The sequence below is a fragment of the Chelonoidis abingdonii genome, chromosome 15 (assembly GCF_003597395.2).
Source record: "Chelonoidis abingdonii isolate Lonesome George chromosome 15, CheloAbing_2.0, whole genome shotgun sequence".
NCBI classification, from domain to species: Eukaryota; Metazoa; Chordata; order Testudines; family Testudinidae; genus Chelonoidis; species Chelonoidis abingdonii.
In genome coordinates, this window is record NC_133783.1 from 19,144,071 (window position 1) to 19,166,545 (window position 22,475).

Here is a 22,475-nt window from a genome sequence, read left to right on the forward strand (position 1 = left end):
ACTCCGGGGGCTCTGTTATGGCCTCACTACTATTTTGCTTTCTAAGTTACTGTTTCTCAGGCCATGTACTTCAGGGTACTGCCCCGCCCCTGCTGTTTGGGGCACATAGGCTGACCAGGTGCCTTGCTTTTATAGGGACAGTCCCAATATTTGGGCCTTTTTCTTATATACGAGGCTAAAACTCCCGCCCGATTTTTCACGCTATCTAGTTACTCTCCGCAGACGCTGCCTCCCACCGTACCTGGCCCCAGGGAGATACAACTTCCCCGCCTGAGCGACGGGGCGGATGCTCCCACCCCTCTCCTCCCGGGGGCGGCGCTTCAACCTCGCGCTCGGCGAGGAGACGGTTGGTGGCTGAGGAGGGCCGCGCTCGCCGCCCGCTGCCTCTTCCCTCCCCTGCGAGCTGAGGCTTTTCCTGCCGCTAGAGGGCGCCCCGCTCGCGCCTGGTGGCGGGGATGCCGCGGAGCCATGGAGCTGGACGAGGCGTTCGGCTCCGTGGGGGAATTCGGCCGGAGCCAGAAGCGCCTCACCGCCTTCCTGGTGCTGCTACAGGTGGGAGGGGGAGGCGGACGCGCAGCTGGTCAGCCCGGCCTGCGCCGGTCGCGGGCGGTGATCTGCTCTCATTTGCTGCGCAGGGGGGCGGGCCAGGGTGCCGCTGGGCGTGGAGTGAGGAGGCAGCGAGCGATTTCATGGGGCACGAGAGGGGCGGTGGCGGCTGCCCTGAGGACGCGCGTGGGCGGGGCGGGGCGGAGAGGGCGCAGAAGCTTCTTTCCTTAGCTCCAGCAAACGTGTGGGTCCGCGCCGCTGGCGGTGCCTGGTTTAAACCCTGCGTGAGCCCAGTCCGGGGGGCGGGGGTGTCAGACTGGAGTCTGAGTGGCTGCGCTGCGTCCCCTGCCAGCGTGAGCCGGTCCCCGCGGAGACCTAGGCGCGAGCGGATTAGCTCAGCCGGGCTGGCAGGGGAGAGGAGGGAATTCCCTCTCGCAGCCGAGGGGTTGGGTTTCTTTCTGGGTTCTTGGCACGGAACCCTGCTGGCCTCTCTTCATAACCTCCTGGAATAACCACCAGACTGAAGCTCTCTCTGGCTCTCACATAATTAACCTAGAGTCCAGCCTATCTAATAGTGTTTCCAAAATACATCACGTGGATACTGTACTATAAAAATACGTGTTAAATGAAATTCTTTTCAGAATAGTTTTACATCGTTAGGCAAGAAGGTTATTGAATATTTTAAACTAGGCTGTTCCCTGTTCATACATTCCCTACAGTGCAAACCAGTCTTTATCCTTTTAAGCGGATGTTGTCATTGGTTGTTTATCTTCTGAAGTTCCCTTGGACTTTGGAAGGCCAAGATGGAAACATTTACATGTGTTATTTTAATATAAGGTAGAAGTCTGGATGTGCATGAGCCAGTATACAAATAATCTTTGGTAGTAAATTTTATATTTTAGCCTGTGAATATGTTGACATGCACTGTAGGTCAGGAGGTTGAGCCATAATACTGCAAGTCAAGAACTTCTGTGTTCTCTTCTTGTATCTGTCAGTGACCTGCTGTATGATCTTGGGCAAGTCCCTTAAGCTCTTTACATATCATTTTTCCCTATTGTGAAATTGGGATAGTACTTAAATATGCTGTAGGATTGTGGAGAATAATTGCTATATTTTTCTGTAGCTGAAGTTTACAATTTGGCCTTTCAAGATTAACCCCAGGAAGATTTCCTTGTAGCTACAGTGTAACAAAAAAGCATGGATGGTGTTGGAAAAGCTGCTGATCTTTTATGGCTCCACTCACATGAGATAGATGAAGGTGTTGAAGTTTACTATTCTAAATCTTTTGTTTTTAAAAAATCAAATGCAAAGAAAACAAACAAACAAACTACCAGTGTCTTTTTGATCACAAAACCACTTGTTCTTCAGGATTTCTTCTGCAGTGATCTGAGGTGGAGCTGCCAGATGGACAGTATGTTTGCTGCTCCATGCATTTTTCATTGTCAGAGATGTGGTGGGGTATTTGGGGGCATATGTAAACTTCTCACGTCAAGAAAACACTATCATTTTCCTAGATTTCATCTAGAGATAAGAGATAGCACCCTCTGTGGTTTTAGATGGATGGGTTTTGGTTCTTCCAGTAGGAATGAGCCTCAAGGATGGAAGATGATTTAGGACAGGGGTGGACAAACTTTTTGGCCCGAGAGCCACATCTGGGAATGGAAATTGTATGGTGAGCCATGAATGCTCACAAAATTGGGGGCTGGAATGTGGAAGGGTTGAGGGCTCCGGCTGGGGGTGCAGGCTCTAGGATGGGGCTGGATATGAGGGGTTGGGGGTGCAGGAGGGTGCTTCGGACTGGGACTAAGGGGTTCGGAGGGCAGGAGGGGGATCAGGGCAGGGGGTAGAGGGGATCGGGTGCAGCCTCCAGGCGACACTTACCTCAAGCACCTCCCAGAAGCAGCGGCATGTCCTCCCTCTGGCTCCTATGCAGAGCTGTGACCAGGCGGCTCTGCATGCTGCCCTGTCTGCAGGTGCTGCTCCTGCAGCTCTCATTGGCTGCGGTTCCTGGCCAGTAGGAGCTGAGAGGGTGACATTTGGGGAGAGGGCAGCATGCAGAGCCCCTTGGCTGCCCCTGTGCGTAGGAGTCAGAGGGGGGACATGCCACTGCTCTGTGAGCTGCACGGAGCAGGGCAAGCCCCTGACCCCGCTCCCTGGCTGGAGTTTGAGGGCCAGATTAAAACATCTGGAGGGCCAAATATGGCCCCCCGGCTATAGTTTGGCCATCCCTGATTTAGGACCTTGGTGTAGACAGAATAGCTGTTGCCTTGGCCGTTTGCTGGCTGCTTTCTGTTTGAAATCTAACATTCTCTTGCATTTGTAATTGAACTGTTTGGCATGCTTATTGTATTATTAATCAGGAATGGTAACATACAAAAGCCAATAGGTGAACACTTCAATCTTCCTGGACATTCTATAACAGATTTAAAAGTAACTATTCTTGAACAAAGAAACTTCAGAAACAGACTTCAAAGAGAAACAGCAGAACTAAAATTCATTTGCCAATTTAACACCACTAATTTGGGCTTGAATAGGGACTGGGAGTGGCTGGCTCATTACAAAAGCAACTTTGCCTCTCCTGGAATTGACACTTCCTTATCTATTATTGGGAGTGGACTACATCCACCCTGATTGAATTGGCCCTGTTCAACACTGGTTCTCCACTTGTGAGATAACTCCCTTCACTTCATGTGTCATTATATTATGCCTGCATCTGTAACTTTCAATCTATGCATCTGAAGAAGTTGGTTTTTTTACCCACGAAATCTTATGCCCAGATAAATCTGTTAGTCTTTAAGGTGCTACCGGACTCCTTGTTGTTTTTGTAGATACAGACTAACATGGCAGTATTTCTTTAGTCCTTACTGTACTTTTGTAACTTCTTCAGAACTGATTGTCTTTGGCTCAAGAAGCACTTAAGTTTTTGTTCTGCCCATAAGTCTTGGGGGCTGATGCCAGGCAGCTGTCTCTAGCTCATCTGGTTTTTCAGAAGATCTAAATACCCAATAACTTCCATTGACTAACATGGTTCATATGCAAACTGTTAAAAAAAATAGTGCCAATTAAAAAAGACAGAAGTGAAATATAAACTTTAAAACTTAAAAGGTAATATTAAAATCAATTTCTCAGTGAATTGAAGCAATAGTAATAGGATAAAATTTAATAGTGAAAAATGCAAGGTCATGCATTTAGGGATTAATAACAAGAATTTTAGTGTAAATTGGGGAGACATCAGCTGGAAGTAACGGAGGAGGAGAAGGACCTCGGAGTATTGGTTGATCACAGGATGACTATGAAACGCCAATGTGATATGGCCGTTAAAAAAGCTAATGCAGTTTTAGGATGCATCAGGCAAGGTATTTCCAGCAAAGATAAGGAGGTGTTAGTACCGTTATACAAGGCACTGGTGAGACCTCATCTGGAATGCTCTGTGCAGTTCTGGTCTCCCATGTTTAAGAAGGATGAATTCAAACTGGAACAGGTACAGAGACGGGCTACTAGGATGATCCGAGGAATGGAAAACCTGTCTTAAGAAAGGAGACTCAAAGAGCTTGGCTTGTTTAGCCTAACCAAAAGAAGGTTGAGGGGGGATATAATTGCTCTTTATAAATATATCAGCGGGATAAATATTAGGGAGGGAGAGGAATTATTTGAGCTTAGTAACAATGTGGACACAAGAACAAATGGATATAAACTGGACACTAGGAAGTTTAGACTTGATATTAGATGAAGGTTTCTAACCATTAGAGGAATGAAGTTCTGAAACAGCTTTCCAAGGGGAGTAGTGAGGGCAAAAGACATATCTGGCTTTAAGACTTAGCTTGATAAGTTTATGGAGGGGATGGTATGATGGGATAGTGTAATTTTGGCAATTAATTTGTCAGTTGATCTTTCATTATCAGCAGGTAAGTATGCCCAGTGATCTGTGATGGGATGTTAGATGGGATGGGATCTGAGTTACTGCAGAGAATTCTTTCCTGGGTGTTGGCTGGTGAGTCTTGCCCACATGCTCAGAGTTTAACGGATCGCCATATCTGGAGTCGGAAAGGAATTTTCCTCCAGGGCAGATTGACAGAGGCCCTAGAGGTTTTTCGCCTTCCTCTGCAGCATGGGGCAGAGGTCACTTGCAGGAGGATTCTTTGCAGCTTGAGATCTTCAAACCACAATTTGAGGACTTCAGTAACTCAGACATAGGTTAGGGGTTTGTTATTGAAGTGGGTGGGTGAGATTCTGTGGCCTGCATTGTGCAGGAGGTCAGACTAGATGATCATAATGGTCCCTTCTGACCTTAAAGTTTATTAGTCTATGAGTCTATGAATAGTGTATCTTAAATGTTTCTTTAAATAGACCTTTTAATTGAACACTTCTCTTACTTGGTTTGTTACAATTTTTCCTAATGCTTGAGATTTTATCATTTTGTATCATTCCAGAGTACAGCATACTTATTTTTTTTATTTCTAAAACTGCATTGATCATATTTATGAGTAGGCATGTAAACACCTTGGCTAATCCAAATATAAACAGATCCAATCCCCAAATCAAGCTGCAGGACAAGATGTATTGGGCCCTGCTGGACCTGTGGAGGGAAAATAGCTCCAGAGTTGAGTTCCTTCCATAGACAATACAACATCAAAAAGTAGTTAAGGTTTGGGTATATATTATTTTTCAAGAAAGTTGGGTTAAAGAAAAAAAAATTAGAAACACAGAACTAAGATTGCACTTCTTATACCAGGCATTCAAACTTACTGTGGACCTCCTGAAGCCTGCAGGGAGAGTCTCATGAGCCTTTTGCTGGAAAACTTTCTTTTTCTACTATGTAGCCCAGGGGTGGCCAAGCTGACAGACCCTCTGAACTGCATACAACAATCTTCAGGAGTTTGAGAGCCGGGGGACACCTGCTGGGGCTTCTGCCCTATGGGGTGCCCCTGCTGGGGCTTGAGGCTTCAACCCTGCAGGGAGAGGGGTCTTGGGGCCTCAGCCGTGTCACTGTGAGAGGTACCTGCAGAGGACTCAAGCTTTAGCCCTGTGGGGATGGGGAGTCTTGGGGCTTCAGCCCCACTCCCGCTGAAGCCCTGAGTCTCTGCATGTGCCCTCCCAGGTTTTTGCGAGGGCTTGCTGGCCCCACTCAGTCACATTGTGCTGCAGGGAGAGGCTGTGACAAAGAACTGGGAGATGCAGGGAGAGCCACTGCTTTTGCTGCCGCCTCTCCCCGTGGAGCTAAAGTGGCAGCTCCAGCTGTTTGCCCTTGATTTTCCATGTGGAGCTAATACCTGGGAGCTGCAGTGAGGGGTAGTTGAGGTAAGAGGAGGCATGCCTGGGGACTTACAAGTATGACTCCAGCTGTTAGGGAAACTTTTAAATTGTGCTCCCCCACTCTCAGCAGGCACCAGTTGTCTCTGGCAGATGGCCTTAGCCCCACTACACTGCCACTGGGCAGAATCCCCAAGCTTGTCCCCCCGCCAGTCTGTTAGGTGGAGAATGGGGGAGGGGGTTGGAGACGCATTTTAACTGTAAAAGAGACGCATGCGGCTATTTGCCCACCCCAATCTAACCTCCATAGTGATCAGGTTCAGTCTCTGCAAGGAGAAAAGCTAAAGGTTTCTAACTCCATTGGTTTGCTGTACTGATTTGTTGCTATAATTGATATTCCTTAGTGATGTTGCTATATAAAATGTTAGTAACTCTTGGAAACAAACTTTAATTGAATTAAATTTTGGCCTTGGGTGCTAGATCTGCTAGAAGTCCCTAGTAAAGTACAGTAGTTTATAATCTCCTTTCTGTGTTCTTGCTGCAAAGCAGCAAATAAGAAGTTTGAAGAATTTTGAAATTTGGGGGAGGGTTGCAAAATCAAAATGTTAATAGAAACCCACTGAAAATCTTAAATATGGCATGACTGCTGTCCCTGCAAAACGCCCTTGCTTATGCGTTCCTGTATAGGGACTCAAAGACAATACACTAAGCTGTTGTGCTTTTGAATTAGGAGAACCACTGTAGCTCAAGTTGTAAATATTAGTTCAATGAAGAGGCTAAAGTATTTGTGATAAAAGAGGGCAAAATATCATATAAATTGTTTATCCTAAACAATTGTTTGTCTCTTCTTTTTAGGTATATGTGGCCTGTCAGTCTATGCTTATTGTATTAGTGGGGGCTGTGCCAGAGTATTATATTGACCAGGGAGAAATTCCTGCTAGCACAGAGGAGCTTGCCAGACATGTCCGATTTGCAGATAACTTCACATCTATAGCAACTGAGGCAAGTACTTTGTTCTGTGTCATTTCTTAATGATTCTTTTGTGTGTTTCTGGTTTATTTCTTTATAATCAGTTCAGGATTCTCTGTTGTGAAGCCTGAAGAAGACTTAGTTGAATATGTTGCTTGCACAAATTGTAATTCTTATGTACATGAGGACACAGGAATTGCTGAAGATGAAAATGGGTCACTTGGGCCAGGCATCTCACTTTTGAATTTACCAGAACCCACATGTCTCTGCTTTATTACTATTCTTCAGTTTTCTTAAATCTATAATCTAATTGTTCAAATTATGCATACTATTATCTTTGGCTTTACTTCACATAAATTCAGTATCCTTCTGAGTGAAATGTTTTGGGTTAAATTTGCTTTATGGTCTTAATTTCATGATTTTTAGGATTTTTTTCATCTTTTTGAGCCCTTCATTAAAGAGGACAACTTATTGTAGCTTACACCATTTAATTACATGTTTGAAATCTTACATTAGCCCACTATACAGTCAGTTTCCTACTGAGAATGAATTCAGCCTCTGAAGAAATACTTATGATTCAGGAAGAGCTAATGAATTGGAATTAATTTTTTGTTCTGTTTTTTATTATTCAATATAATAAATCTTGACTATAGCTGCATCATGTCCTCCCATAGCTTTCCCTATAGGAGGATTAAAATTATTCTGAAAACTAAGTTCACACGACACTTCTGGATTTCCCAAAATATCCATGCCATCTTGAGGAGTGGGGGTGGACTGGACCAGGGTTTGCATCCTGGGCACTGAACATAGCACTTTGCCCTTTAGTTTTATGTGTTTTGTTCCACTTGTTCAAAGCTAGGCGTTCTTTGTGTTACTTTCTGGGTCCCCATCACCCAGGAAATACAGCTGCCCTAGGAACATCCCTGCCTGCATTAAACATTTTTTTGAGAGGGTTGCCTGGCTTCTAGTAGAAACGAGTTATGTTGATTGATTGCCACAGGCAATTTTCAGTTATCTTGCTAGGGAATGTGATCTAGGCCAGGGGTTTTCAAACTGTGGTACGTGAGTGTGATGTCCCATCCATTCACTTCACAACAATTTGTTAAGAATTGGTATGTGAACAGTCTGAGAATTGCTGATCTAGAGAAACTATTCATCTGTTTCTCCTCCCTTACTGCTGTCCCAAAACTTGGCCATGTAATGTTTGTCTGGAAGGGTTTAAGGTCTAGATGCAGTTGGAGAAATAATGCAACATTGACTTAGGTCTGTGTGCCAGATTTTTTGATTGTTGTGGTGGAAACCGTCACAATTTTATATTCAAGCTTCTAGAAGACTACAAAAAGCACTGAAGAATAGAATAAAACAAAGGAAGACTATTTTAGAACATATGACTGATAAACTTTAACAAGTAGTCATCCTCTAATTCAAGCAGAACACTTCTTGCTTAGTTTTCTGTAAGGTGATAAGCAGATTTAGGTGGGACTTGGTATCAGATTTTTTTTCTAGTTTTTAAAAATGTATATGTATTAAGTAATCTTTCTATATCGATGATCAGCAAAACCACCACAGAGACTATGAACCTACATGTAAGAAATTCAGTAATGAGGTGGTATTATAACAGAGTTTTTCCAGCAAATTAAAATGTGTTGTTATCATATATATATGTGTAAAGCAAAAGAAAAACATTGTGTGGATGAGCAATGGGTAGTAGTCTTTCTGGCAGAAATATTTAAAGATAAACACGATTCTCCAGTCTAGTATAATAAAGGACTCAAAATATTCTTAATATATTTAGAGATCTTTATTAATTCAACACTAATGCAGAGCCACCTTCAGGACTAAGAAACAGATGCTCAAAAATTTAAAAACATTAGTTAAGCCTGATTGTTTTGGAATGCTACTGTATCTCTCACCATGGAATTTTAGGAGAATGTAGAAAACTTTAAAAGCATATCTATTTTTAGCATTATGATTAACTTTTTTGTAATTTTAAATAAATTGCTTATTGAAATTCATAATGTACCTGCAACTGACTGCTGATGTTTCTGTACGTATATGTTCCATCTTCCCTAACTTTTCCTTTCCCATCTTTTTTACAATATAATAAAACAGTATAAAATAAATAAAACATACCAAATTTGAACTGAGAAATAACTTATGAAAAGGAAAAGATGATTGCTTGCATATCTGAACTTTACAGTCAAGTAATCCATGTTAAAAACTGAATGACTCTACAACAGTTTTGAAGAAAATCTTTGAGATTGTTCAGACCACATAGTTTTGGTGGTTCCATGTGTACTGTATAATTATACACATAACAGCCTAAAGCATAATTCTTTCAGATAATGATTGGTAGGATGACACTGAATTAATTGTATTAGATTAGAAAAGCACCTGAAAGATCCCTTAAATGCAAAATCTGTGTCAATAAACATCAGGGTAGTTATTTAAGAGTACAGAAATCAGGAAGTTGTAAATGGTTGCAATAAGAACGATAGCTTTGTTCATTTGTGTATTGTATTCCAGTATGTGGTGGTATTTTAAATATCTTATTAGAAAGTGCATTTTTAAAGTTTCCATCAGGGTGGTATCTTGGCATCATTACATACATTGAAAATTATGGACATGGTTCTTCTGGCCTGGTATTTCCCCTCCTCAGTATTTTGAGCCACATAAAAGTGTCTGGATATAGCTTGTTTTCTGTGTGCTCACTTGCTGGAGTTATTTTATTGTTTGGCTATTAAGGGAATTTATTCTGAAACACAGAAGGCTGCAAGAGCTGGACTCACCTCATATGGGAATTGATTCCAGTGCTGAGGTCTCTCCCTGTGAGAGACAGTGCCTTGAGGTGGCTTGTTCATGACATTTTCAGGGCTTTGAAAACAAGATCTAGCAACTTGAATTATGCTAAGAACTGTATTGACAGTCAGTTTGGAGCATGACAGTATATGTTCTTAGAGAGATGAGGTGGCTGAGGTTATATCTTGTATTGGAACAACTTCTGTTGATGAGAGAGAGAAGCTTTGGAGCTTACACAAAGCTTTTCTTTAGGAAACTTCTGAGTATCTGTGAAGAGTTTGCTTCTGATGATGAGCCCTACTGAGCCACTTCACCTTGAATTGTCCCTTGAAATATGTGTTAACTACGTGTGCTAAACAATCTGTTCCATCTTATATTTAGCTGTGACACTTGAGGTCAGGTCTATGCTTAAAATGCTGCAGTGGCGCAGCTGCAGCGCTTCATGAAGATGCTACTGCATTGAGGGGAGACCACCTCCCCTCCGTGTAGTAATCCACCTCTATGAGAGGCAGTAGCTATATTGATTGGAGAAGCCCTCCCATTAACATAGCATTGTCTACAACAGGTGTTAGTTTGGTAGAACTACATTGCTTAGGGATGTGGATGAAAACCATTGGTGTAGGCAGTGCTTCATTGACTGGAGATGTTCTCTCAGTAACAGAACTACTGCCCTGCATTGGGGGTGGTTTTATTTTGTCACTGGGAGAGCTCTCTCCCAACAACAAAGAATGGCTACACTGCTTACCTTACAACGGCGTGGCTGCAGTGATACAGCTGCATCATTGTAAGATGTGCAGTGTAGACATAGCCTATGTTTCCCAGACTTTAAGAAGAGCTCTTCATAAGCCTGAAAGCTTTTCTCTCACCATCAGAAGTTCTTCCAATAAAAAAATCACCTCACCCACCTTGTCTCTCTAATATCGTGGGGCTGACATGACTCAACAAGACTGCATACAGTATAAGATGTAAATCACCAAGTGGAAAACCTCAATTTATGTCATCAGTTTTAATCAACTTTTTTATTTGTACTTCAGTTATTTTCTAAAGAAAGGTGCACTCTCATTGGTTGATATAACATTAAAACATGCAGATTTACAACTATATAGAGCCTTTATTACTGGAGTTGGTACATGTTTTTTTGCTACCTAGAAGGGTACACTATAACTATATACATTTATTTAAACAATTATGTAGCTGAATATTTTTAGATTTTTTGTTCATTGTACATTTTTAGTGTGTTAGAAATTGTTGAATAATAAATACTAGATAATTAACATTTTGCTCATGATTTGTGCCAAGCTGCGTTAGGATGCTAAATGGAATTTAATTAAATACACAAAACAGCATATACAATTTATATTTATTAAACAAAACAACCTTCAGTGTTTTGGATACGTAAACTTCAGTGTTTTTCCATGAGCTGAAGAGTAAGTTTCTATGATAGGTGAAGTCATAAATATTCATAATTGGAGAACTAACACAATCAGAGCTCAGGTAGGGAGAAACTATAAAATAGTTAAATGGATGATCCTGATGAGATAGATGATGGTGTGTCTTGGAGTCAGAGGCTGGATCCCAACACCTGTGATAACTTAGCCAGTCTCTTGCCCTTGGATCCCCCACAGGATCAAGACCTTAATACAGTACATAACCTCTTGTGCCATATTTATAAACTTTGACCTCAAAAATTGGATGTTTTCCCTTGATTCTTTCTTTATATAAAAAAAGCAGCCTTTAACTCAAAGATTTTGATAGAGGCTCATGGATTCAGCATATTTATTTTTATTTAAATGTTGTAAGAGATTAAAATGAAATCTGAAATTAATGTAAAATATGTTAAGGCCTAAACTTATTATAAACAGGTTCATTTTAAAAAAAGAAAAACTTATTTAAATAACAAAATCTAAAAAATCTGTTTTTGTATTTTTTCAAAAAATAATCTATTTTTACCAACCCTGCTTTGTTTAGCATGTATGCTATGAGCCACAAGCAATCTGTAGTTTGAGCATCACATCAAGCTATAGCATGCTGCGGAAGTCTAGCTCTGAGGTGACAAACCAGGTGAACAAGTCTGCCGTGGGGAAAAAGGAGCACAGTCTCCTGGGTAGTAGAAGGTGAAGCACGATGTTTCCGGCTCCTGCTGCTGTGTCCATGAGAAGTTAAATGTCTTGCATTTTCAGACTATCCTGACATTCACTTGGAAGATGCCATTAATGAAGATTGAGGTTGCATTTCCTAGATATTCCTCCAAGTTTAGCCCTTTTTCTTCAGCAATACCTCTGTCTTATTTGAGTTGATATACTCTTTACTGTGTATTAAATATTTTATATAGTGTCACTGAATTAAGATTGTTTTGTGGATCTACAACTTAGATTTTCCTGACTTTTCTGTATATAATAACTATATATGCTTTATCTTTTTTAAATGAAAGAAAATTAATTTGAAAAAAGAAATTAGGATATCTCTACTTACAAGACTTGCAGAACATGAGAAGAGACACAAGAGATTTCCCATCCTTCTTGTTGTACTCTGTCCCCATTTAAATAGGCATCATTCTGATTTTGAAGATGACATTGTAATAAAATATATAATGCTTAAGACACACACATACATATGATTATTTGGAGCATTGTCTCTCATTGCATTGTTTAAAATCACAACTGAAAATTCATGTACAATATTGCACATGACACTTTGACATTTATAACTTCATTATTTCTAATCTACATTACTTTAAACATGTTAAAAGCATTTGTTCTTACTGAGGACCAAGTCCCTGGTAAGTTCTCAAGTTTTAAAAAGAAGCTCTTTTTGACTTATACATTTGCGCACAAGAATTGTCTGAAAACTAATTGATGTAAACATATTTTCCCCTCTTTCTCCAAACTGTCTCAAAATGTTCTGAGAGTAAAGGTGAGAAACTACCGAAAATTAGTTTTCACCCCAAAAGTTAAATATCTGAATTAGGGATATGGAAGTGAAGATATTTTTCTCTGGCATAATTACAGATTTGCTGTCCCATCATTTACAGTGCAAGTTTTGATCCTCTGTATTTCAATTTTACTATCAAGGCAATGGCTCCTGTAGCTCAGACCTTTTCTTCTTGGATAAACATTCCTGGATATAGCTTAATGTATTTTTAATCTGATGTTTCACCTACATATCGAGGACTTCATCATGTATTTCAAATCCAAAACTTTCTAGCCACAGACTGAAATATGAGGTCCAGCTGTTAAACTGTGGTCATTATGCATTCCATTTTACATTTTGTTAGTCACTTAACCAATGTTAAATTCTGTTGTCTTTCCTCAAGCAGAGCTCCAGATTTATTCAAGAAGGGCTTTACCTCCCCTAGTAAGGACTACATAATCTGTTCTCAGTGTAAACATAAAGAGCCTACTGTCAATGGGAGTTGAAGGGCTGTCAACATTTTGCATGGTTGGCCCAATAATTTGTTACACAGTAAATAATATTTGGCAGTATTTTTAGTTTTTCTCAGGCTTTGTACTTAACTACAGTAATTGTCATCTAGAAGTCAGTTAAACATATATCATTTATAATTACTCGATTGATTACAGATTTTTGGATTTCAAATGCATTTCTTAATGTTTTGATAGTATGTTTTTACAATATAAAATAAGACTTGATCTTTGCCATTAGTTATCATATACTTTCTTTTCAGCTTTTGACTTTTAATTATTTCTCTTTTTTCCTACATTTTGTCATGATCAGATCATTTGAGTTTTTTGCAGACTCACTTGGAAAAAATAATGCTAAACTGTTATCAATTTATATTATACATTGTTTAATGGTACTATTTTATGGTAATATTTAAAAAAATCTCTAATTTTCTTGAAATTAATGGGATCGTTATCTATATATATTTTTTTAGAGATCTTCTCATTTTATTTATTTTCCATATTATATACATGAGCAACAGTAATTGTGTGTGTGTGTAATTTGTTTTGCAAAAGATGCTAGGACTTGGTTGTGTGGATCCTCTGAAGATGGCTATGGAATATTTTATTGTGAATTTGCAGTAGTTGCTCAATCTTTTTAAAGTTCAGATATGAAATATGTATGTGTGAAAATGTCATCCTGGAATTCCATAGTTATTTTCTCAGACTGCCAGATGTCATGCATCTCATGTATCAGAGGGGTAGCCGTGTTAGTCTGGATCTGTAAAAGCAGCAGAGAATCCTGTGGCACCTTATAGACTAACAGACTTTTTGGAGCATGAGCTTTCGTGGATGAATACCCACTTCGTCAGATGCATGTAGTGGAAATTTCAGGGGCAAGGTTATATATGACTAGCAAGCATAGAGAAACGAGGTTATGTCAATCAGGGAGATGAGGCCTGTTCAGCAGCTGAGGTGAAAACCAGAGAGGAGAACTGGTTCTGTAGTTGGCACCATTCACAGTCTTTTTCATCTGAGCTGTTGGTGTTCAAATTTGCATATGCTGAAGCTCAGCAGTTTCTCTTTGAAGTCTGGTCCTGAAGTTTTTTTGCTGCAGGATGCCACCTTAAGGTCTGCTATAGTGTGGCCAGGGGGTTGAAGTGCTCTCCTACAGGTTTTTGTATATGCTCACCTAATGTCTGATTTGTGTCCATTTATCCTTTTCCTAGAGACTGTCCAGTTCATCTGCAAATTTGACACCATCAGCTCAGCTCAGGATGACAGACAGAACAGTTTCCCTCTTCTTGGTTTTCACACGTCAGCTGCTTAAGACAGGGCCTCATCCTCCCTGATTGAACTAACCTCGTTATCTCTAGCTTGCTTGCTAGCATATATATACCTGCCCCTGGAAATTTCCACTACATGCATCTGACGAAGAGGGTATTCATCCACGAAAGCTCATGCTCCAAAAAGTCTGTTAGTCTATAAGGTGCCACAGGATTCTTAGCTGCTTATGCATCTCATATGATACTCATGCTTCCCCATACTCCCCTTCAGTTTGCTCTAACTGTGTTCTGAAGAGGCCACATCTAGGGATGGAGAGGATAGTTCACTTCCATACCTGTTTAGTTTGACCTCTCTAGGGAGACTGACAACCACAGTGTCAGTTTATGCTAATTGTGGTAGCGGTTTTAGGTATGTGGCTGAATATGCCAGCACACTTCATATAAGCCTGTGGTTCTCAAACTTGACCTGGTGTGGTAACATTTAACCCAGGGCCTCTCTTCCCATTTAGCAATAAGAGAAATACAAGGTGGTTACAACCTCCCAGGAATTATGAATTCCCAGCCCGCCACCTCAACTCCAGGATTTTGGAATTCCCAGTTTGAGAACCCATGTCATGGTCCATTTTTGGAAACAAGCATTCAGAATAATTGAATGTTGATCTGTGAATTATTCAGCAAGGGCAGAGTCAAATTAAACAAGGGAAAAAAGATCATCTCTGAGCTCAGACTAGAAATTCAAAACTTCAGAGTAAAAAACAACAAAACTCTTTGTGGAAGAGGAATTGTGCATATTGAGTGCCCATTTCTTCACATAATATAGATAAGAGGTTGTAAAGTTCATAACTTTAACGGCCTCTTCCAAGTACCTGTTTTCAGTTCTGTTGCCGTTCTTTGTGCTGCCAAAAGCTTCCCCTTGAATTGATCAACATGTTTCAATGGCTTAGTATGCTATCCTAGATATAAAGCCAGTGTGTTTTCCTGTCATATCTCTGGCATCATCAGTGTTGAATAACAAGTACAGCAATACCAATCAGTCCCAACTGTAAGTACTGCAGGAAGGCTTCAAAACAGGAAGTTCGTGCTGCTCATACTGGACAAATATTGAAAGTTTCATTCAGCTGTGTTGAGAACTGCTGGCTTCTAACATCTGTTTCTAAACATCTGCAGCATGTCATTAATTTGTCATCTTGCTGACTGATATTGAAGAGGGCCGAGTGCTTTGATTAGCCTGGCAGCAACTGATTCTAATATCTGAGACTACGGGAACAATCAGTGGTTCCCTAGTTATGAGACTTTGAGGCATTTGTTATTTTGATGACACCAAGTATGATTCTCCAAGGGCTTTCATGTTTACAGCATTGCTATTTAATGAAGGTCACCTCATTTTGTAAACTTTTGATTGAAGAATTCAGGAGATTATTTTGGAAAGATGTATGTTTAGCCTTCAAATGGCAGTGTCCTCTCCTTTTAGTGGCTATGTATATGCCCCTGAATCCTCTTAGATACTGCAGCCACCCTTTTGAAATATTCTGATGTGCACTGTTGTTTAGAGCCTAGCAGAGAGGAAAGTCTGGCTGAAAGAGCCAGTTCCACAGAAGAGGGAAGAAATGGAGGGAAGCCATGTCTGCCTTGCTGTTTGGCTCTGTGGAACAGTGCAGGAGTCATGCACTATAATCCAGATATCTTCCCCTGAGCAGGAAAGCTGAGAATACAGAGGCAACAGCCAGCAGGTCTCAGCTGGGCAGGGGCCCAAACCAAAATATTGAGCTTTGACTAAAACAAAACAATGAAATGCTGAATGCCAGGGCGTACTGGGGGGAAAAGGTCAAATTCTGTGGCTATAGAATTGATGAAAGGAGCAGCTCGTACCTTCCAGAGTTGCTCTTGCAGGCTGGTATCACTGCTTCAGTTTATGCTTGGTGCACATTTTCAAGGTTATCTCTGCAACTTCAAGGACTAGAGACTATATATATATATGTATGTATATATTAAATGCAAGGGAAAATAGGGAGAAAGAGGGTAGTTTACAAGCCCCCTAAAACTCTTTTAATGTTCTTCCAGGGTGTCACCAGCTATAGGTTGAGAACTCCTGATGTAGGCCATCTAATAGCTGTCAGTAGTAAGGACTTCTTTGATACAAAATGATTTTTGATCAAATAATCAGATTGTATATATTAAATGTCCGAATGCGAATTTACCCTATTGTCTGTCTGACATAATAGGCGTAATCATGACCTATCAAGTATTTAGATGTTGGTTTTTGCTTTGTATTTTTGTTTTCAAATGTATCTTTAAAATTAACAATTGAAGTAAATTCACACAAAAATGTAAGTTAGGAAGTCAAGCTCCTTCTTTAACACAATCTGTTGTGTGTTCCTGGTGTGCTAACAGGAAATCTCAAAAGTGTCTGATATTTTGTACAGCTTGTATATTGCAATACCATCTCACCCAAAGAGTCTCCTTTTGTGCAAAGCAAGGAGAAATAAATTCTGTCCCACATTTACAAAATAGAGTAATGTGGGTTAATGGTTCTCAAACTTCTTCTCATAAGAGAATGATTCTTTTACACCACCTTCCCGTGCAATCCCTTGATCCCTCTTTGTTTGGTGTTCAGTGTTTTATTCTGCAGACTACCAGATAGGGTTCCATGGACCTCTCGTGGTCTGAGAAACACTTGTTCAGGGCAAAATAATAGTCAAGTAAAGCATATTTTATATTGCTTTGTTCCTGATGAACATTTTTTGCTATCTTTCAATTTTAAGCTGCCAAAATGGCTTTAAGTGCATATTACTATTGTAAGCCTGTGCTTCAGAAACAAGTCTGAAGGTTTCCAGTTCTTGTTATTAAGAATTAAGTGTCTCCTATTTCTAATAACTTTGACTGTGTTGCTGTTGATGGGCCAAAGTTTGTGATGCATTTCTAATTTGCTTGAACATATAATATTGAAACGTAACATGAGAAATATATTGTAATGAAATGTCTTGACAGAAGTATATACATTTAAAAAGTTGTTAGGCCATAATCTGCTGTGGAGCTTTAAACAAAACTCAAGTGAACATAACACAAGGCCAGAATACAGAGTAATGGTACGAGATATTCCGTAGTTGTAAAAATATTAAGTTTTCTTCAATATTTTCAAGAAGCCAATGAATCTATATCACTGTTTTTAAACTACAGATTCCTTTTATTTTCAACAGTGGTACTTAATCAGGCATGAGGCCTATAAAGTAAACTTGGCATCATCCTTGTATTTTGCTGGATTGCTTATTGGAAATATATTTTTTGGACCATTGTCTGACAGATTGGGCAGGAAACCAGTGTACATGTCAGGTAAGATACAAGTAAAATCATTGTTTCTTACACATTTTCAATTTGGACATAATATCTGGATCTGAAGGAAATGAGGGCTAGAATATCAGCATTTAGTATTTTTCCATTGGGAGTACACAGCATATGTATTTCATCATACTTTTCAATTAAAAGTTTATTTCCTTGATGGGGACAAGAAATATTTCTAAGGCAACAGTATTTGTGAAGAAAGCTTGTATTGTTTTGTGTTGATTGTGGTGTTCCACCAGCTGTGGTTTAAAAAAATCCATTTGAACTTGTGGTCTGTCTGTTTTGTTTTTCTGTACTATTTGGCAATCTATTTTCTGGTTCAAAGGTTTTCTGAAATTGGCTATACTGTATAGCACAATATGTTAAACTTCCAGAGTTTTCTTCATATTTGAGACCTCAGCATAATATTTTGAATTTACTACTTCTTAGCCAGCTATAATGCAACTTAACTTACATTCTCCAGCCTTCCAGTAATTATTGTCTATTATAAGGGGAGGTGGTGGTATGGGTTTTCACAAATCATCGCCCATCCATAAAAAGATGAGAACATATGTTGCAATTTCTTGTAGAATTTGCAACACGTAGACCCATCAATTTCAGATGTGTAAAACTAAGAAGTCTTTCTCCAGCACATAATTCAAGATATTTTCTTACTGTTGTCATGAGTGTTCTTATTTTAAACCTGAAGAAGAGCTCTCTCTAAGCTTGAAAATTTTTCTCTCTCACCAACAGAAGTTGATCCAATGACAGATATTACCTCATCCACCTTGTCCCTCTACTGCTTTTAAAGTGATTTAAGCTCCTCAAGAGACACTGTTGCCAGTGTGTGAGAAATTCAGTCCTGCTGTGATTTGAACATTTGGATCCCAAATCACTAATGCTACTACTTAAACTAAAGGAGATCGTATAGATACAGTTAGTAGTACTGGGACTAATTCTCTGCAGAAGCTTTTAACTTCTCAGGGCAAGACGTCAAAATATATTAATGTGTAGTCTAAACAGCACAGTTTCAACCCACTGCAATTCACTTCTCAGGTTTTCTGAAAGTCAGTTTCAGCCACACTCCCTTGCAATCTCACAACGGAGGTAGCATTTTACCATCCCTATAATATTTCTCAATCAGTCCCATTGAAATCCTGGGCTGCTTTTGCTTTTCTCAGAAAAAATTACTTCCATTTCTAGGACCCCTTTGTGTAGCGCAAGACCACATGGCATCAGGGACTCTATTTGGATAAAGGATAGTATCCAAGCCATTTTGAGTAATAAGGAAAGCCTATGTCCTGGCCTGATATTTTCAAGATTGATCAGACACATACTACAGTGCTTCCATATGCTTTAAAGAAACCTTATTAATAGTTTCTTTATCATAGTTTTTATTATGAGTTTTTTAATTCCATCTTGCTTTTTCACAGTTCCTCCTTCTCCAGAAACGTAATTATATCTCCTTAACTCATGTATTATTACCGTAAAACCTTGTTGTGATGGTTTTCGGCATACCAGAGCTATGACTCATCTTATCATTTTCCTGCCTCCAGTGAGAGGGAGACTTGCTTGTGCTTTAAATGGGTGTCAGCTCCCTGACACCTCCAGTCTGTTAGGCCAGCCCTTACTTTGCCTAGCTGGTTAACAATAGGTGTAACTCAGGCCCTGAGCCCCTTCAAAGCATTCCCCAGAAGTGTCTAGCCCCTTATCCTCTGAACACTCACAGAAATACAGGCTTGCTGTCCCCAAGAGGACAATGTACACACTAACTTGTTTGATTCAACTTAGGATCAGCTCCTTGTATAATATCATAGCACTGAGATATATTTATAGTGAAAACAATGATAAGTTTATTATCAAAGATCAAGATTTAAGAGCAAGTGAGTAAGGATAGTGGAAATAGAAGGGTTACATATGAAACAAAATCTTGACATGATTCCTAGAGACTAAATTTAACTTAACAGGCTAACTTCCAATCTAAATAAGTTTATCTCACCCAACATGTCCTTTGCAGTGTTTTCAACCAACCCTACTTGAGAACCCGTTTTCATAAATGTAATCATACTACTCGATTCCTTCGTAGGTGCAGGATAAAATGGGGTCTTCCTTGCTTTCTTGTATTTCCCCAAGTTCATTGTTTGTACCCCAGAGTCAGGATGACCCCCTGTAGTTTATTCTCTGGTGTGCTGCCTTTCCTCTTGACTCTGTAAACTGGGATTTCACTGTGTTAGCTTACAATGCTTAACTTACATTTTGACAGAGATACATACATCTTACCTGCTGTCTGGAAGAAAACCTGTTTTCCTCTCTAGTTGGTGATAGACTTTAAAACATATTTTCAGTCCATATGGACAGCTTGTTTGATGTCATCCACATGTACATCTCTCTGTGATTATGAGGCTCAGGACTGACATAAGCTTTTAGTAGAGACCTCACATGGCTCTCTTTGGAGAACTAGAATATACATGCCAGACTCGGGAGCTACCTGTAACCTCTGTGAACTACCTCAGTTGCCCCTTTCCAGCTGGCATTAAAAGGTTCTTGAGACACAGTTTTATTTTCTTAAATTACAGTTGCTCTTTGCATTTTTAACTTTTGTATGAAATAAAACAGTTGTGCCCATTGTTCCCTATGAACGCAATTTCCTGCTTTCTAAATCGTTTTATGAAGCATCCCTCTAGCTCTAAAGTTCAAAACTGAAGATTGTAGGTCAATGGTTGTACTTAATTTTGAAGGAAGAAATTTAGTTGTGTAATCGTCATTTTCTGCAGATGGTAATTTTCTTAAACCATTTTGTTAATTAATCTAAAGTATATCTTAGAACACTATGAAGTTACATGATTATTATGATATCGCTGAATTGCTATCAGCCAGTCAGATTATCTAGTTACCAGTAGCTCCGACTGGTAGGAGTGTTGTTGTGAGTTAATTGATTGGGACTTAATCTTCGGATTACAACTGATAACTCCTGTCATGGTCATTTATTTTGCAGTTGTACTTCTAGTTGAAGGGTCTAGTGTTGAATGATAGTATTATCTAAAGCAGTGTTTCCCAAACTTGGGACGCTGCTTGTTTAGGGAGAGCCCCTGGCAGGCCAGGCCAGTTCGTTTACCTGCGGTGTCTGGACCTGCAGACGCAGCAGGTAAACAAACAGGCCTGGCCCACCAGGGGCTTTCCCTAAACAAGTGGCATCCCAAGTTTGGGAAACACTGGTCTAAAGGTAAGTTTCCTCTTGTAGATCTCCATTCTTGGTATTACAGACCTCAGCTGTTTGACTTGGAGATGAGGTAATAGATACTCACAGTTTGGAGCACCTTGGAATTCTCGTGTTACTCAAGATGTTTGTAACCCCAAGTGTGTGAATCCACAGAGATACACCTCTACCCCAATATAATGCAATCGTGGGGAACCAAAAATCCCTACCGCGTTATAGGTGAAATGCCATTATACTGGGGTAGCGGTGGCAGGGCTCTGGTGGTGATTTAAAGAGCTCCGGTCACTGCGGGGAGCCCGGGCCCTTTAAATCGTCGGCCAAGCCCTGCTGCTGCAGCCCCCGGGTAGCAGCAGCAGGGCTCCAGCTGTGATTTAAAGGGCTCGGGGCTCTGCAGCAGCTGGAGCTCCGGACCCTTTAAAGCGCTGCCCGAACCCCGCTGCTGCAGCTCTGGGGTAGTGGCAGCAGGGCTCCAGCACTGATTTAAATGGCCCTGGGCTCCCCGTAGCAGCTGGAGCCCTGGACCCTTTAAAGTGCCACCGGAGCCCCTCTGCTACTGCACTGTATGTGAACCCGTGTTATATCGGGTTGCGGTTATAGCGAGGTAGTGGTGTATTACTTTTAGAACACTAGTTATGGTAAGTATTTCAGTCCTGTTCTTTCCTTCCTTCTCTCTTTTCTGAATTTACTCTATTTGAGAAGACTGATAGACCAGATTTTTAATACTCTGTTTTGTTCAGGTCTGTTCTTTGATGTCATTTTTGGATATGTCACAGCATTCGCTCCAAGTTATGAAAGTTTTGCAATGTCACGCTTCATTGTTGGGATTATGAATGGTGGAATGTCTCTAGTGTCTTTTGTCTTGACACAAGAATATGTAGGAAAGTCTTACTGGGCATTAACAGGTAAGATTTAAGAATGATGCTAATATCTTACACAAAACTTTCTTTTTTGTAAATTCTTGCAATTTTAGAAATAATTTTAAATGTATGAAGTTATTTTAGTACATATTAAAGACTATAATGAGTCAAATAAATACAATATTCCACCCAAAATGCCTTTGATTTCAAGCAAAATTTTGCTTGAATAAGGACTGCAGGATTGGGGCCAGCGTGATTGACAACAGGGTAGTGGTGATATTTCAAGGTTAGCATAATGATTCCCAAAATAATCTGTGGACTATTTTGCAATGCAATTTTTTTTTTCCAGAAACTCCCTTTTCCCCCAATTTCACCATCAGTGTTTTGAGAAAATATTTATGATGGCAAGAACACTTCCCTCTTACCCCATCACCATTTTTTAAAGTAGTTCATTTCTCTTGTCCCACAAAAATAAGCTAGCACATACCTTGTGCTTTTTTCATATTCTGTACTGAATCCAATATTTAAAAAATATCTCTCCGCTCTGACAGCATGAGTATTTAACATAGATTTAATAATAAAAGTTGAGATTCAGCTCTCCATCACACTGTTGTAAATGTAGAGAAACTCTAATTTTAGTGGATTTGCATTGGAGTGACTGAGGGTAGAATTTGGCCCTAAATGTTTAACTGTGGTGGTTGTGAGCCTATTTTCCCCTTTTATTTCTTCAGTCTTTACACACTTTTTTTTTCTTGTCTCTTTATATTTTCTTGCCTTGTGGGAATGAGGGAGTAGGTTTTTCTTTCATTCTATCTTCCTGTTCTTTCACTTACTG

General features: G+C 40.1%; 1 protein-coding gene across 1 annotated transcript in view; it reads left to right on the plus strand.

Moving 5' to 3' along the window:
• The first annotated feature begins 330 nt into the window (after positions 1–330).
• LOC116822439 (solute carrier family 22 member 15-like) overlaps positions 331–22,475 on the plus strand; it is a 61,758-nt gene continuing 39,613 nt past the window's right edge. The window contains 4 exon segments of the mRNA XM_075072592.1: positions 331–552; positions 6,652–6,798; positions 17,446–17,578; positions 21,521–21,686. Coding sequence (XP_074928693.1) covers positions 469–552; positions 6,652–6,798; positions 17,446–17,578; positions 21,521–21,686 — 530 coding nt within the window. The 5' untranslated portion in view covers positions 331–468.